The sequence below is a fragment of the Dama dama genome, chromosome 20 (assembly GCF_033118175.1).
Source record: "Dama dama isolate Ldn47 chromosome 20, ASM3311817v1, whole genome shotgun sequence".
In the NCBI taxonomy this organism is placed as follows: domain Eukaryota; kingdom Metazoa; phylum Chordata; class Mammalia; order Artiodactyla; family Cervidae; genus Dama; species Dama dama.
Genome location: NC_083700.1, coordinates 91,542,183 through 91,559,863, shown reverse-complemented (window position 1 = coordinate 91,559,863; position 17,681 = coordinate 91,542,183). Strand labels below are relative to the sequence as shown.

General features: G+C 38.6%; 1 protein-coding gene across 2 annotated transcripts in view; it reads right to left on the bottom strand.

The window, feature by feature from the left end:
* Positions 1–17,681, bottom strand: part of NRDC (nardilysin convertase) — a 105,298-nt gene that overhangs the window by 3,688 nt on the left and 83,929 nt on the right. For both annotated transcript variants that reach the window (XM_061121912.1, XM_061121913.1), the window contains 10 exons: positions 16,075–16,179; positions 11,736–11,859; positions 11,108–11,194; positions 9,567–9,686; positions 8,401–8,452; positions 7,214–7,364; positions 4,000–4,127; positions 2,323–2,485; positions 1,535–1,566; positions 1,156–1,294 (listed from right to left, as the gene is read on the bottom strand). In XM_061121912.1, coding sequence (XP_060977895.1) covers positions 1,156–1,294; positions 1,535–1,566; positions 2,323–2,485; positions 4,000–4,127; positions 7,214–7,364; positions 8,401–8,452; positions 9,567–9,686; positions 11,108–11,194; positions 11,736–11,859; positions 16,075–16,179 — 1,101 coding nt within the window. The remainder of the gene's footprint in view (positions 1–1,155; positions 1,295–1,534; positions 1,567–2,322; positions 2,486–3,999; positions 4,128–7,213; positions 7,365–8,400; positions 8,453–9,566; positions 9,687–11,107; positions 11,195–11,735; positions 11,860–16,074; positions 16,180–17,681) is intronic.

The window sequence follows — 17,681 nt, the reverse complement described above, 5'->3', positions numbered from 1 at the left end:
TCTTCTTGACAACCATTTATTCAGGTTACTACCCTGCTCTTCTCTTCCCCCAACCCTCATACCTTCTACTGTTATACTTCCTGCCTTCCCACAAAACAGGTGTGTGTAGATGAGAATCATGCATAATGATTTGTATTCCCAGCCCTCGTCCAGAACTGCAGACAGACATAGAATTGAGTCCAGTAATCCCTGACCTGCCAGCTCCTGCCCAAAACACACCAATTCACAACCCAAAGTCAAGGACTTGCAGAGGAGCATAGGCTCTACAGACAAGCTGGACCTCTAGGCAAAGATTCAGGGCCAGAAACACAAGAAAAGGACTAGGTGACAAGTGAGGCCATGGAGTCCTGCCCAAAGCCCAGGCCAGAGATCTTCACGAGGTCAAACAGAGAAGTGACTTCCTCATGTAGAAAACCCAGGACCAAAGCACCAGATGAAGAGCCCCAGAGTTTGGGAAGTCTGAGACCAGTCTAAACAGACACAGGTCCCCAATCGTCCTAAAAGTGAGTTGGACCAACCACAGGCTAAAGTAGTCTGTGGACCAATCGAGATCAGTGCAAAGCTCTTTCTTATTTTAAGCACCATCCCATCTCTCCAGAATGCTGTGGAAAACACAAAGGATTTGAAGACAGAAGGTATAAATTTGAACTCCAGCTGGTATGACCTCAGGTAAGTGAAGGACCTCAGATTTATCATACATAAAATAGAGGTGATAAATCCTCTCTCTCAGGTGCTTTGAAAATATTCATTATGACTCTGGAAGCCATTCTATTTGCTGTATGTTGGTTGACTATGTTTACTTTGGTCATATTTCAAAACTGTCCTTTTAACAAATGTCCTCTTGCTCCCTGGAGTCCTGACTGGTGAATATGTAGGAATTTCCAGCCATACTTCAGTTCTGTCCCTTTGGACTAGTGGCTGGGTGATTAATAAAGCACTGTGATTGAAAAAGGATCCATTTCACTAACAGGAGCAGTTTTTAAATGTAATTGCTTCAAGAGGACACATGACCCCAAGCATAAAACCACAGTGTAACCACAAACAGGCCTTGAAGAGCATAGGATCACTTCTCCCAGACACTGTGGTCCTTTCACCAGTCTTTAGTGTCTAAAAGACACAGCCATGAGGACAACTATGTGCAAAGGGGCCACTGACCTGGTAATATACAGTGACTTCAGAGTTGGCATCACCCCTGTTCAGAGCTCTCACTTTGCACAGGTGGTGGCCACTGGGTAGCTCCACCACCTGGAACTGCACAGGCATCTCCTGCTCCAGAGGCATGAAGCTCAACTTGCTGCAAAACAATCATACGGGTCACCGAGGCGGAGCCTTTATCCTCCTGCTCCTGCCCCCAAACGGAAAGTCAGGCCTTCTACACTGCCTACTGAATTGCTTTGTTTATATAACTAACCTCAAATAAACCTACAAGAAGCATTTCCATTACGGATTTAGTAACAACTGAATTTTGGTCTCAGGGTCCTCTTGCTATTAAGAACACATAACTCCTAAGGAGAAAACTCAGACCAATACTCACTCAACAACATATTTCAGGAAATCTGTAGATTCCTAGGGAGTGAAAGAGAAGAAAATAGCTATATCAGGCTCTACTGACATTAATTTCACCCCAAACCAACTAATACCAATGTTCTAAGTGCGTGGGAAGCCCTGGAATGCATTAGGAAAGCAGATATAGTCTGTCACCCAAAATGCTGATCATTCATTCTGGGTTTATTATTCATTCACTGGGATTATCATTCATTGATTCAATATTGATTATGTTTGTTGAATACTAAGTGGCTCTCAACTGAAGTGGCTCCTTTTCTGTTCTCCCTTGGTGCTTTGTTTACTGTCCACTGTGAAACTTTCTCCACTGCGGGGTCAAACTTAGTTGTCTGGTTTACCCCACTAGGCTGTGTTTTAGAAACCTGGATCTATTAATACAGAGCCTGGCATAGAGTGAGCAACAGAATATACTTGATACTAAGTGAATGATGTATATATACGTACACCCCTCAGCCCTCCCCAGCTCCCACTTTAATCTCTATATTAAACTGTTTGTAGTTTCCACAATCGTCAACAAATGTAACCAATACCATGTATTTACCAAACCCATTTAACTCAAAATTCGGTCCAATACCAGAAGTCTCCTTCATAAGAAATTCTTGTCCAGCATTGAAAGGGCCAAGTTCCCTTCTAAACAGACTGTGATGATGCTGGCCTGCCAAAACTACAGAGCTTCCCCTTAAGGGAAGAACTAAGAGAATTCCAGAGCACAGAACAGCACTCATACCTGGCCCGCACCAACAGAGCCCTGACACTCACTGTGCTGGTGACATTCCCTTGTACCAGGCCCTCAACAAAGAGCTGGGCTTTGAATTCTCTGACGAAGGTCAGCAGAGACTCAAGGGATAGGCCATCCATCAAAGCGCGATACTTATCAATCATAGACCAACGGGAATACTCCAGGATTAAAAGGCGAACGTCTCTACAGAGAGCAGGAAAAAAAAAGTCTTATTGTAAGAAATGAATCTTAAGGGTACAGGATTGGGTTAAGTTTCTATAGATGATGTGTTTCTTTAAAGAGACAATTTCTATCACTACTTAAGATAGGGAAACAATGTCATACCCACCAAAAAGCATTTAATACTGCATATATAGACTATTACATAGATTATTAGTTCATTGGTAAAACTTATCTGTTTCAATTGTAAAATAAAACATTTCACACAAGCTGCCAAATGAGTCACAAACCAATTTAATATTACTATTTTAATTTCAAATCTCACTAGCATTTATTCATTACTGGAAGTGACCATCAAGGGTATCTATTATACAATGACAATACAGCATAATTGGCTCTAGGCGAGAATCAGACTAAGCCCCTCCCACACAGTAAGCTGTTTAAATATGGCCAAGTAACCTAACATTTGTGACTCAATTTCATTGGTAAAACAAGGGAAATAAAAATGCCATACTATTGTCAGTTTTGGTGAGAATTAAAAAAATACACTTAAAGTTCTTAGATCTAACACATACCAAATCTTCAACAAACAAGTTATTACTACTCTACCACATTTTAACAAAGTAGTATTCAGGAGTTATAGGATATATGGGGCTATTTTTCATCATATAGTTCCAGACTATAGTTCCAGACAACTCTCCTTTCCCACTTATATTTGGTTATTAGTTTTTATAACTTTTGGTGATCAGATTATCAGTTATTACATGTCGGATTCTTAACTACTCTCTCCCCTGCTTTTGAATTTTGGCCATTTATGGTCTCATTATAACTATGTCTAATGCATAGTTTATAGATGCCCAACAAACAGGACAAGCAGGGGCTTGCAAGCCATGTGCATAAAGGGCTGTATCTGCTCAGAGGGGACTTTTTTCCCCCCTCCCACAAAGGCTCTACCTGCTGGCAGAGCCTTTTTACCCCAAGAGTGTACTTTTTTCTGATTCACACAAAGGTACCCGATAAGCTACCACTGGCCCTGGGTTAAAGAACAGGTTCTGGTGAAAGGCGCAAGACAGCTGCCTATTAGCAGAGGGCTTAAGCATCAGCATACAGACTGTCCAGAAGCATTTCTGCTCTGTTCTGCAACCTGGCTGAATTCTGGATAGTTGCAGTTGTCAGATAAATGACCTGTTAGGCAATTTAACTGAGCTACTTATCGTAACATCCAATACACTAAGCAATTTTGAGCAACAACAAAGCACTTTTTGAACTGTTTTTTACTTAGAAACTAGGAAAAAACACTCTTTTAAAACCTTTAGCCTCTAATTAAGTATAGCAGACTGCTTGCAGTCCTCCTCACTGATAACTACTTATATTGAGTTTAGAAACTCTAATTCTATGGGCTAGTTTCCTAAAACACAGCACAGTTCTATCACATCTGAATTAGCACTAAAACAATAGCCTCACTCCCCACACTTAATTCCAAGGAAGACAAATAGTTTTAGGCCTTCAAAATATAAGCTGATTCCATGTATACCCACTTGGCCAGAGTTTCAGGCTTGATGAGGATGTTAAAGTAGGTCTTCTTCAATTGCTCAGTTATCATTGTAAACACAGCTGGTGTGGAACTGAACTCCGCTAAGTAGTCAATAATAAGCTGAAACAGTAGCTAAGAAGAAAAGAAAGAAACACCTTAAGTGGAGAAACATGTAAATCCACTGATTTTTAGGGGGAAAACTATTTCCCACTGGTTTCTACCAGGGGTTCAATATGATAAAATAGGCATTGTGGGGGACATAAGTACTAATGACTCAAAGAATCTTTTTTTTTTCCTTAACCCATGGCTACACCAACTAGCTTTTTTTTTTCCCAGTAATACATTTATTTATTTTTGGATGTGCTGGGTCTTCATTGCTATATAGGCTTTTCTCTAGTTGCAATGAGTGGGGACTACTCTCTCGTTATGGTGCGTCAGCCTCTCAATGCGGTGGTTTCTCTCTTGTTGTGGAGCACAGTCTATGATGCATGGGCTTCAGTAGTTGCAGCATGTGAGCTCAGCACGTGCATCTCCTGGGTTCTAAGCACAGGCTCAATAGTTGTAGCACACAAGCTCCAGGGCATGTGGGATCTTCCCAGATCAAGGATCAAACTGGTGTTTCCTACACTGGCAGGTGGATTCTTTATCACTGAGCCACCAGGGAAGCCCCTCCCTCAAAGAATTTTTATGAGCTAAAATTCTCAATAATTATAAAATCTTAAGGAATAAATTTTCTTTTTTATAATTTTCAGAGGTATTTTAAAACATTTTTCCTTCCAATTAAACTTAAAAATAATTTTATCAAGCATCTCCACTGCCCCTAAATTTGATTTTTTTTCCCTAAATTTGATTTTAACTGGAACTGGGAGAAGGTAATTTAGGAAATAATGACTTTGTATCAACCTGTGCTATCCAGAAACATGTGGAGTCTTCTCCCTTAAAATCTTTTATATGCTTCAAAAAGATTTATAGTTTTCTTTAGATAGGTTCTGCACTTTTCTTCTTTATTCTTACATATTTGATTATTTTTCTCAATAGTATAGTTGCATATTTTTTCCCAATCCATTTCTAAGTGGTTATTGCACTATAGGAAAATGAGCCACTGATATACTGGTCTTATGATGAGTCATATCACAAATTATTTTTTAAATCCTAGTAGTATCTTGCAAAGAAAAATGCTTTCTCTCTTCCAGGTATTTTTATTTTTTCACTTTAATGTAGTAGCCAGAAACTCTAAAAATAATGTCGAGTAATAGAAGTGATCGTGGGTATCCTTGGCTTGTTCCTAATTTTAATGTTCAGGATTTCATCAGTTAGTAGAACATCTGCTATTGTTCTTTTAAATTAAGATTTTTATTGTGGTTGAGTAACCTCCCTCCATTCCTACTTATCAGGAATGACAACTCAAATTTATCAAATAATTTTGGGGGCATTTATCACTATATTCATATAGTGTTTCTCAACTGACTTTTGATATGATTTATGTTCATCATCACTATATTCACACAGTGTTTCTCAACTGACTTGTGTTATAATGATTTATAACAACTTCGTAAAACTGAACAACCAACTCCGCTTTGTTGGCACTGGTCATGGTGAATTATTCTTTTTATTATATTTGAACTTGAACTTTCAAGTTTTTAGAATGCTTGACTCTGTATTTCATAGGTGTAAATGATCTCTAGTTTTATATATGTATTTATAACAAATTTTAATGTTACAGTAGGTAAGCTTCATAAAATGAAGAACCTCAAATACTATGGTTTGTATTTCTAAAAAGCTCTCCAGGTAATTCCAAAACATACCTACCAAATGACAACTACTGTATTTGGCTTTAATATGTTTGGATTTTAAGCTACATTATATTTACGCTTTTGAAGGTTACTAAAAGATCCCATGTGTCTCCTCCTAAGAACAATTTTTGTTCTCAGGGGAGACTGACAGGTAAAAGGGTATAAAGAGGGTATAAAGAAGAAAACGATACTCTTTTCTAGGGTTTTTGCTAAGATACGGAGGCTATCACCTCTTGGCACAGGTCTAATTACTATCAGGTCCTCTCCTCCAGATTTTTTCTTAGATGTACCCAATTCCCCAAATGTTAATACATGTTCTACCCAAGAAACCAACATATAAAATTTGTTGTTGGGTACATTATTTTACCTGGTACTTGGTATTTCTTCCTTTACTTATGAAGTACTGACAAATGACACTGAAACATATTCTTTACCAAAAGATAAATCACTAACAAGATATAAACTCTGTTTCTAAAGAGTCATAAACTTAGAAGGGAACAAGATGCACACACTTGAAACAATGGAAAAGACTGTAAGAAGACAAAGAAAGAACACAGACATCTGAGTTCTACTCTTCGTCAGGGCATCAGGGAACATGTCAGGTGTTTTAAATCTGTCCTTGCACTATGGCATGAAATTACACTCAAAAAAGAAAAGAAAGAAAGAGCTAGTCACTCAGTCGTGTCCAACTCTTTGTGACCCCATGGACTGTAGCCCGCCAGGCTCCTCTGTCCATGGAATTCTCCAGGCAAGAATACTGGAGTGGGTTGCCATTTCCTTCTCCAGAGGATCTTCCCAATCCAGGGATAGAATCCAGGTCTCCTACATTGCAGGCAGACTCTTTACTGTCTGAGCCACAAGGGAAGCCCAATTACACTCAAACAAGTCCTAAATGCCAGTGTTGGCTGCAGAGAAATTGACAGCAAAGAGGAGTGTAATCAAGTCTGAAGCACAGGCTGTGCTGTATCTATTACTAATGCATACAACACTAATAAATGTTAATTAATTAAAGAATATATGCTGATCTTATATGTGCCCAAAGTCTGAATATCTGCCATCAGCCAAAAAAACCATAATAATCTCCAGGCCAGAATACTGGAGTGGGTAGCTGTTTCCTTCTCCAGGGGATCTTCCCCACCCAGGAATCAAACCAGGGTCTCCTGCATTGCAGGCAGATTCTTTACTAGCTGAGCTACCAGGGAAGCCTAATAAATGCAATTAATTAAAGAATATATGTTGCTCTTGTATGTGGCCAAAGTTGGAATACCTGCCATCAGTCAAAATAACCTAATCATCTATATTAATACATATTTATTTTCATATATAGCACCTCATGCACAAACCTCTATGCTTGGTGCTATAGGCACAACAAACAAATACGAAGTTTTAAAGTTGTCTGCAAAGAAATCAGAGCACTGTACTTACAGGTAGTTTGTGGTTGAATCCCTTCACTCGAATAATTAAACCATGTTCTCCAGCGACCAGCTTATACTCCAGCTGTGCCACATCTGCTTCATAAGCTGGTTCCGCAAGGTTATGGGTAAGGATATTGACAAAGATATCAAAGAGGACCACACTAAGAGTATAAAAATGCAAACAGCATCATTAACTGACAAGAAATAGACAAATTTGCTTCAACTTAGAGTAAGAAACTTCACTTTTATAAAGATGTTAATTCACTACTCCAGAATGTGAAACTCTATATACTACTTGAGCTCAAAGGTAAATACAGCTCAATAGGGCTCAGTTTCACAGGGGCATTACAGAACTCCCACCTTCAGTAGTGTTTCTCTATCTTTTTCATGTCATGCACACATAGAATATGATAGTATTTATATTGCACAATGGGATAAGTGTAAAATACATGAAAAGCAACTGGCCCAAATGCTCTGGCTATCCCTGTGGCCTAGGTTTTCTGACTGACAAATTAAAAATCTGAGGGAAGAGAGGAGGGTCATGCATTTTTTTTTTGGGGGGGGGGGGGTGGGGGCGGTGGCATGTGGAATCTTAGTTTCCCAACTAGGAATTGAACCAGAGACTGATGCATTGGAAATGCAGAGTCCTAACCACTGGATGGCTAGGAAAGTCCTGTAATGCACTTTTTAAACTGGATATTAATAATGTTAGTGCTGTTTGTCAGTTTAAGGCTGGATTTTACAGGTTAAGAGGCAAAAGAAAGGAAGAAATGTAGTAAAATTTCCTGAGCACCTCCTAGGATTCAGGTACATTTTAGGCTCTCTGACCTCCCACAATACAGCTATCTACATAAGCGTGTAAATAATTTGCTAAGAATGAAGTAAAATCAGACTCCTTGGCAGTCTAAAAATACAGGTCAAGAGAACCACATTAGTCCTCATTATATACTGGAAGCTAATCCAAGCTCATCTTTAAAGAACCTTCTCAATCCAGTACAAATAAGTGCTGGAGACAGAGAAGCCACAATTCCACCTTAGTGATTAACACAAATAATTTGTTTTGGGCACATAAAAAACACATAAATGAAGAGCACAGCTCAAGTACTGACAAAGAGAATGATATAATGATTCAGAAATAAGTCTTTCAATAATTAAAATATATATATATATCTTTCAGAAAAGAGAACAATTTCTTACTTTGCTGCAGACTTCTGTATCAAAGGTGAGATCAGATGGAAACGTATATATGCTGAAAGAAAAAAAGACCCTAAATAAGAAACTAATGGCCAGAGGCCTCAAATATTTCATATATCGGTTATCTTCCCCCAATATGATGATGTTTTAAAAATTCTGAAATAAACCACTCATCCTTAAATCATTACATTTTTATCCTTAAGGGTCCTTATAAAGTAGTATTTACCATTCCAAATAGTGTCCAGAAGGCAAACTTTAATCTATAGGAAAATCACATATACAGACAGATAGGCAGAGAGGCCTATGAATACTCTTATTATCAATAGCCTTGGTCAGGAAAAATGCATACAGAGGTATACATGTCAAGAACATTAAGGGAAAAATACCAATGCTCACAGAAAGTTGTATCAGCACCACTCCAAGGAAGCAGAATAAATGTTAAGAACATTTTTAGAAACTCATAATCTATCCAAGAAAAAATGAGTAAACACCTTCCCAGTGAAGTCAAGAATCCCTCAGAATTACAGTACAGTTGCATCAAGGCTAGGGATATGGGTTAGATGGCAACCAAGAGCACCCAGCCTTTGATTCCAATTTGCTTCAGTAAGTTCCTATGCTCTGCACAAGAACACAACATTTAAATAGCAACACAGTTTGGGCTACCATGTTGAACATAAGAGCTTCAGAGTCTGGTTAACTGTATACGCTTCCTTTAGGCTGAGAAACAAAAGAGTACAAGGAGACAGATGGAGGATTTTCTCACATTTGTAATGCTGGACTTGGCTATCTATCGTGTCTAAGAATAATTCCTTTCAGCTTACTCTTATTCTTGTTCTCTTTTTAATAATAATGTTCAAAAAACACCACCTGTTGCCTGAGACAACCAAACACCTGGCTCTGCTTTCATTTACTGAAAAAAAAAATTAAAAAATAATTTCATTTTATGCTTGAATCCTTATCTGTTCCCTGGAATCTGCAGTGTCCGTAAGAATTTCTGTGACAGCACAGGAGCATAGTATGGATCTGATAGGTAAGCCTGGAAAAGGTCTTCAAGTAGAAGGGGAAGAGGAAAGGAAGGGAGGTGACAGACAAGAGGTAAAAGGTTGTGAGAAACTAGAGAAAGATTTGTTATACTTATTTCACTATTTTTAAGGAGGGAAACATTTTACCTTTGGGGATTTTGAATTTGTTGTCTTTCTTATACCACAGGCAACCTTGTGGAGTATTCACAATTTTAACAGGGTATTCTGTCTCTGGACAATCAAAAGCCTTCAACATGAAATCCGTGGCTAACAAAAGCAAAAGGTAATAAATCACTCGGTTATCACAACAAAATTTCCATCGATCTGTTTTTGGTTTCAGAACTCTTTAGGTAACTCTTTTTTGAGGCAAAAAACATGTCAAATTCAAATGTTAGAGTACAATAAATTAGTAGAACAATACTAAAAAGAAAGTCCTCTTGGCCTTAAACTACATGAACTCTGAAAATCTGTAATTTCCCAAGAGCTGACCAATTTTAACTGTGAGAGGGACCTTTGGTCAAAATAACTGTATAGACCAATTTATGAATGCATTCTTGAATGAGAATATCTTTTACCAAATTTACATATTTTTGGAAGTTAACAAATAAAATTAACTATTTTAAAGTGAACAATTCAGGGGAATTAAGTACACTCACAATGTTGTGCAACTACCACTTCTTTCTAGTTGCAAAACATTTTCATCAGCCCAAAAGGAAACCCCTAAACCCAATAAGCAGTTGCTCCCCATTACCCACTCCCCCCTGCCACTGGCGACCATCAACCTGAGTTCTGTGTCTCTATGGATTTACCTATTCTGGGTATTTCATGTAAACAGAATCATACATGTAACCCCTTTTGTCTGTCTTCTTTCATTTAACATGTTTTCAAGGTTCACCCATACTGTAGCATATATCAGTACTTCATTTCTTTTTATGACAGAATAATACATCATTATATGTATATACCATAGTTTATATATCCAGTCATTTATTATGAACACTAGCTGTTTCCACCTTTTGCCTTTGTGAATAATGCTGCTATCAACATGCATGTACATGCATTTGTTTGAATATCTGTTTTCTTTTGGGTATATACCTACAAATAGAACTGCTGGGAAAAACGGTATTCTGAGTAAATTAGTTATATTTGTCCTAGACCAGTGACTTCCTCACAGTTAGAATTGTTTTCTATTGTAAGCTAGTAGACAGGTTAACACACACATATACCTACCGGGAACAAAACTTCTGAAAATAATACCCTTTCTTTATTCAATGAAACATTTTGCTATTTTCCATTCTGATTTTTTTTTTTTTAATGCTTTCACAATTCAATACACTGGGATGAAGCCTGTAGTTTGAAAACCTCTAGAACAATCAGACAAGATAATAGCAATGCCTGCAGGGACTGACGTGAAAGGATCAGCCATCATTGACCAGGAAAAGTCCCAGGATCTATGCTTACGCCCTGTTTCCTGCATTCACCAACTGAACAGTCCAGGACAAGTCACTTTGCTTTTTTGAGCTTCAGTTTTATCATTCAGAAAAGTAAGAAAACTGTAATGCTCATCACAGAGATGACTGGGAAACTTAAATATGAATTCAAAGGATACTCTGTAAAACATACTATACAGATGCTATTTAATATTAGTACATGGACGGATTATGTATAATGACTGATATTTCACTGACCTATGTACTTGTTTTCAGCTGGAAGATGAAGATCTGGATTCAATTCAAAATCACTCTTCCATAGTTCAGCCCAAGAGTTTTCAATATCTGTAGAGATAAAAGACAAACTGATAATAAAGAATGCAATGTTCAGAATTCTCATAATAACAAACCAGTCAACAACTGGTCTTCACTAACCAATTCTTTTTTCTCAGGAAAACTGTAAGTGACATAACCAGAGTTTCCAAACTCCTGCTACGTTTCATCAGCATTGTTATCACCTAGAAAGTTTGTTAGAAACACAGAATCACAGGCTCAACTCTAGAGCTACTGAATCACAATCCATATTTTAATAAGACCTCCAGGTGATACATATGCACACTAAAGTCTGAGGGGCACTTTTCTAAAACACAGTCGAAAATACCCCCAGGCTACCAAGACCACAGGATTTTCTCACTAACTAATATAGATATAAGCATCGCAGAAAATAATTTCTGGCAAAGTAATATAAATCATTTTCATTTCAAAGTAAACTTCTTAAAAAATAAATACTATTTTCCCCACAGGAACTACCAGACAAACTATTAAGGAATAAAACTTCCCAGGTGAATCATATACTTAAATGTAGCACAATTTTAAAATATTTTACCTTCCATACTATACTGAGTCCCAAACCATTTCTCCTTGAGGTCACATTTTCCCTCATTAGCACCAGACAGTAGAACAAGATTTGCCTTTTGAGGAACTAGCTGATTAAGGGCTTCAGCAATGACCTAATTGGGGGCAGGGGGAAAGTGGAGGGGGGAGACACATATACAACAATTATAACTTCAATCTAATACATCTCTGTTAAAAAGGCAAAGCCACACAATGTTAGACACCCAAGATCCTAGCACCTTAATGCTCATGAAACTGTCTATAGTCTATGACCACCCTAATTGACAAAACTTCATTAGTCTATCAGCAGCTTCAAATATCTTTCTTCAGAATGCTCCAACAGTTCTCATCTCAAATCCTACATAAGAGGACTAGCAGTGAAAAGAGCTACCATTTACTAAGCTTTTACTATGTGCCAGGTAGTGTTTCATTTAATCCTAAAAGTAACCCTAAGGTATACCCATTTTCCCTGGTTCGGGAAGGTCCCCTGGAGAGGGGAATGGATACTCATTCCAGTATTCTTGTCTGGAGAATTCCATGGACAGAGGAGCCAGGTGGGCTACAGTCCATGGGGTTGCAAAGAGTTGGACACGATTGGGCAATTAATAGTTTCACTTTACTTTTCATACCTATTTTATAGAAAGCACTCAGTCAGCCTCAGAGGTAAAAGTTTAAGTAATTTGCTCAGATTAAAGATTCTATAATCTGCACAGACCAACACACCTAGAAGTGACACAAGTGGAGTTCTAACCAAGTTTGTACATAATTTTAAAAACTATGCTCTTAACTGTTACATATTATACTACTTCAAACACAAGAACCAGTAAAATGATCCAATGTAGAGCCTCCTGCAATACTCCTTCAGCTATGATAAGAACTAAGCATAAGATTTTTGTGGGTTAGATTTGAAACTCTAACTACTGCTTAAAAACATTTCTTTAAGAAAAAAACAACAAACAGTGGTTCAGAAAAAAATACTTAGACCCCTCAGCACAATCATCCTAGGGAAGTGACAAGACTACGTGGTTACTGCTTCTTCCTTTACCTTTCCCTATCTTGTTTAAAATTAGTAGTTTTACAACACCTACATCAAAGTCTCTCACCTCAGTACTATTAACATTTTGGGCCAGATAATTCCTAGTTGTAGAGTGCCATCTCCTGCATTGTAAAATGTTCAGCAATAACTCTGGCTTCTACCCACTAGATTCCACGATCACTCTCCAGCTGTGACAACTGAAATGTACCCTTTGTTGCTGCTGTTGTTGTTAGTCACTAAGTCGTGTCCACCTCCTTGCAACCCCATGGACCGCAGCACACAAGGCTTCTTTGTCCTCCACTATCTCCCGGACTTTGCTCCAACTCATTCCATTGAGCCCGTGATGCTACCTAACCATCTCATCTTCTGCCAACCATTTCTCCTCTTGCCTTCAATCTTTCCCAGCATCAGGGTCTTTTCCAATGAGTCAGTTCTTCATATCAGATGGCCAAAGTATTGGAGCTTCAGCTTCAGCATCAGTACTTCCAATGAATATTCAGGGTGGATTTCCTTTAAGATTGACTGGTTTGATCTCCTTGCTGTTCAAGGGACTTTCAAGAGTCTTTTCCAGCACAATTCAAAAACATCAGTTCTTTGGCGATCAGCCTTCTCGACGGCCCAACTCTCACATCCACACATGACTAATGGAAAAAACAGCTTTGACTATATATGGACCTTTGTTGACAAAGTGATGTCTGCTTTTTAATAAACTGTCTAGGTTTGTCATAGCTTTCCTGCCAAGAAGCAAGCATCTTTTAATTTTATGGCTGCAGTCACCATCTGCAGAGATTTTGGAGCCCAAGAAAATAAAATCTGTCACTGCTTCCACTTTTATCCCTTCCATTTGCCATGAAATGATGGGACTGGATGCCATGATCTTCATTTTTTTGAATGCTGAGTTTTAAGCCAGCTTTTTCACTTCTCTTTCACCCTAATCAAGGGGATCTTTGGTTCCTCTTTGTTTTCTGCCATCAGAATGGTATCATCTGCGTATCTGAGGTTGCCAATATTTCTCCTGGCAATTCTGATTTCAGCATGTGATTCACCCAGCCCAGCATTTCACATGATGTACAAATTAAATAAGCAAGGTGATAGTATACAGCCTATACTCACTTCCCAATTTTGAACCAGTCAGTTTTTCTATGTCTGGTTCTAACTAGTGCTTCTTGACCCGCATACAGGTTTCTCAGGAGACAGGTAAGGTGGTCTGATATTCCCACCTCTTTAAGAATTTTCCACTGTTTGTTGTGATCCACACAGACAAAGGTTTTATTAGCACAGTCTTCATGAAGCAGAAGTAGATGTTTTTCTATAATTCCCTTGCTTTCTCTATGATCCAAAGAACGTTGGCAATTTGATCTCTGGTTCCTCTGCCTTTTCTAAACCTAGTTTGTACATCTGGAAGTTCTCAGTTAATGTACAGCTGAAGCCTAGCTTGAAAGATTTTGAGCATTACTTTGCTAGCATGTGAAATGAGCAATTGTATGGTAGTTTCAATATTCTTTGACACTGCCCTTCTTTTGGATTGGAATGAAAACTGACCTTTACCAGTCCTGTGGCCACTGCTGAGTTTTCCAAATTTGTTGGCATACTGAGTGCAGCACTTTCACAGCATCATCTTTTAGGATTTGAAATTAACTCAGCTGGAATTCCATTACCTCCAATAGCTTTGTTCATTGTGATGCTTCCTAAGGCCCACTTGACTTCACCCTCCAAGGACGTCTGGCTCTAGATAAGTGACCACACCATCTTGGTTATCCAGGTCATTAAGACCCATTTTGTATAGTTCTTTTGTGTATTCTTGCTACCTCTTCTTAATCTCTTCTGCTTCTTTCAGGTCCTTACCATTTCTGTCCTTTATCCTGCCTATCCTTACATGAAATGTTGCACTGGTATCTCCAATTTTCTTGAAGAGATCTCTAGTCTTATCCATCCTATAGTTTTCTTCTATTCCTTTGCATTGTTCATTTAAGAAGGTTTATTCTCTCCTTGTTGTTTTCCAGAACCCTGCATTCATCTTGGGTGTATTTTTACCTTTTTCCCTTGTCTTTCACTTCTCTTTTCTCAGCTCTTTGTAAAGCCTTTTCAGACAACCACTTTGCCTTTTTGAATTTGTTTTCTTTTTCTTTGGGATGGTTTTGGTCACTGCCTCCTATACAATGTTATGAACCTCCATCCATATTTCTTTAGTCATCTGTCTACCAGATCTAGTCCCTTGAATCTATTAGTTCCCTCTACCATATAATCATAAGGGATTTGATTTAGGTCATGCCTGAATGGCTTGGCAGTTTTCCCTACTTTCTTCAATTTAAGCCTGAATTTTGCAATAAGAAGCTCATGATTTGAGCCACAGTCAGCTCCAGGTCTTGTTTTTACTATCTACAGCTTCTCCATCTTTAGCTGCAAAGAACATAAATCAATATGATTTTGGTACTGACCAACCAGGTGATATCCATGTGCAGAGTAGTCTTTGGGTTGTTGGAAAGGGTGTTTACAATGATCAGTGTGCTTTCATGACAAAACTTTGTTAGCCTTTGCCTTACTTCATTTTATACTTCAAGGCCAAACTTTTCTGTTATTCTGGGTATCTCTTGACTCCCTATTTTTGCATTCCAATCCCCTATGATGAAAAGGACATCTTTTTTGGTGCTAATTTTAGAAGTGTTGTAGGTTTTCACAGAACTGGTCAACTTCAGCTTCTTCGGCATCAGTGGTTGGAGCACACTGGGATTACTGTGATGCTGAATGGTTTTCCTTGCACCCAGGCATTGACAAATATCCCAAGGGGACAAAATCACCCCTGGTTGAGAACTTCTACCCCACATGGATTGAAATGATTTATTTACTTGGACTAGTGGAGGAAAGACCCTGACCAACTATTTATGTGTAATATTTATTACACATAAATCATATATTTTGAAATCAAGGATTCTTGTATTCTCAAAATGATTAAAATTGTACAGAGTCTCCAACAGAATTAAAAGGCAAGCTAAGCAAGTATGTTTATCACCTAAAGCACATAATTCTTAGAAATGACTTTAATAGCTGTTTCAACACTTGAAAAATAGTAAGAACAGTACCTAAGGAGAGGACTTGATTTTCTCCTCATTTTAAAACACGATCATATACAAGAATCATGAAAAATCATACACAAAACTATTGATATTTCTTCAGTTAAAAGAAACAAAAACCTAACTAAACATAACCTAATTTTCTCCATTCTCATGTACCTCTCTGCACTTTCTCACCCTCTTCTTTCTCTAAAAGTAAGGTTTAGAGATGGAAACCTCCTTACTTCTGGCTTGTATTCAAAAAGAAGCTGATCTCCAGTGAGAAAGTCCTGTAGTGGGTACAGCTGCATGTTTTCACACATGTTTTCCACATACTCAACTGGATCTGTCTGTAAAGAGGTAAAATTATTTCACACCAGCAACTCCTCATTACTATCCTTAATTTCCCACAAACTATAAATATTTAGCTCTTTTTTTTAAACAATGAAACCAAAAGTTTCCCACAGATACAACCAAATATAATGGCAGCTTAAGGATCTGATGCTCAGAATTCTAACATAAATTAGCCAGAGAAGCACCTTAAGTAGCTTATCCTAACACCCCACAAACCCCCCATCCTGAGCCCTACAACACATGAGGCTCTAACCACGTCACAGCATCTTCATGGGAGAAATTTTAACAATGGACTGTAAATTTCTGTTTACATGTTAAGTGCCCCACATGACTGTGAAGTGCCCAAAGACAGGGTCTTCATCATTTAATCACTACAGCACTATAACCTAAAAACTATCTGTAAGCATGAATCAAAATCAAGGTAGTAATCAAATTTTGTCATTAGATAAAATTCTTGATATAAATGGCAAAATTAACTAGTATATGATCTCAATTTAAAACTGAACTAATGAGGGCAGTCCTAAGATGGCAGAGGAATAGGACGGGGAGACCACTTTCTCCCCCACAAATTCATCAAAAGATCATTTGAACACTAAGCAAATACCACAAAACAACTTCTGAACGCTGGCGGAGGACACCAGGCACCCAGAAAGGCAGCCCATTGTCTTCGAAAGGAGATAGGACAAAATATAAAAGATAAAAAGACAGACAAAAGAGTTAGGGACAGAGACCCATCCCGGGGAGGGAGTCATAAAAGAGGAGAAGTTATCAAAGACCAGGAAACTCTCTCATCGGCAGGTCTGTGGGGAGTTTTGGAATCTCGGAGGGCAACATAACCGGGAGGAAAAAATAAATAAATAAAACCCACAGATTACATGCCTAACTGCAACTCCCAGCAGAGAAATAGCCCAGACACTAGTATCTGCCACCAGCAAGCGGGGGCTGAACAGGGAGGCGCCAGCTGCATTGCTTAGGGTAAGGACTGGGCCTGAATGCCCTGAGGGCAATCTGAGGGAGCTAATGTGAGATAGCAACCCAAACCGGGGGATAGCCAGAGAGAGGGAAAAAAAAAGGGGGGAGAGAGAGAGAGAACTTTCCCGTGAAAATGCTGGGTCGCTCACAGAACAAAGAACTGAGTTAATACCAAAGGAGAGAGAGCCGGGGCAAACTCGGCTCCAGAGACAGGCATCCTCTACCAAACTGCAAGCAGACTCCCAGATGCTAACCAAGTCTTCCTGGCATCCTGGGATCCTAGACTCACTACCAGACACTTTATTGAACTCCAGACAGAAGAGATCCAGCTCCATCTACCAGAACAAGGATGCAAGCTTCCCTAACCAGGAAACCTTGACAAGTCACTCGTCCAACCCCATCCACAGGGAGAAACCTCCACAATAAAGAGGAACCACAAACTACTAGCATACAGAAAAGTCACCTCAAACACAGCAACCTAAACAAGATGAAAAGGCAGAGAAATATTCAGCAGGTAAAGGAACAT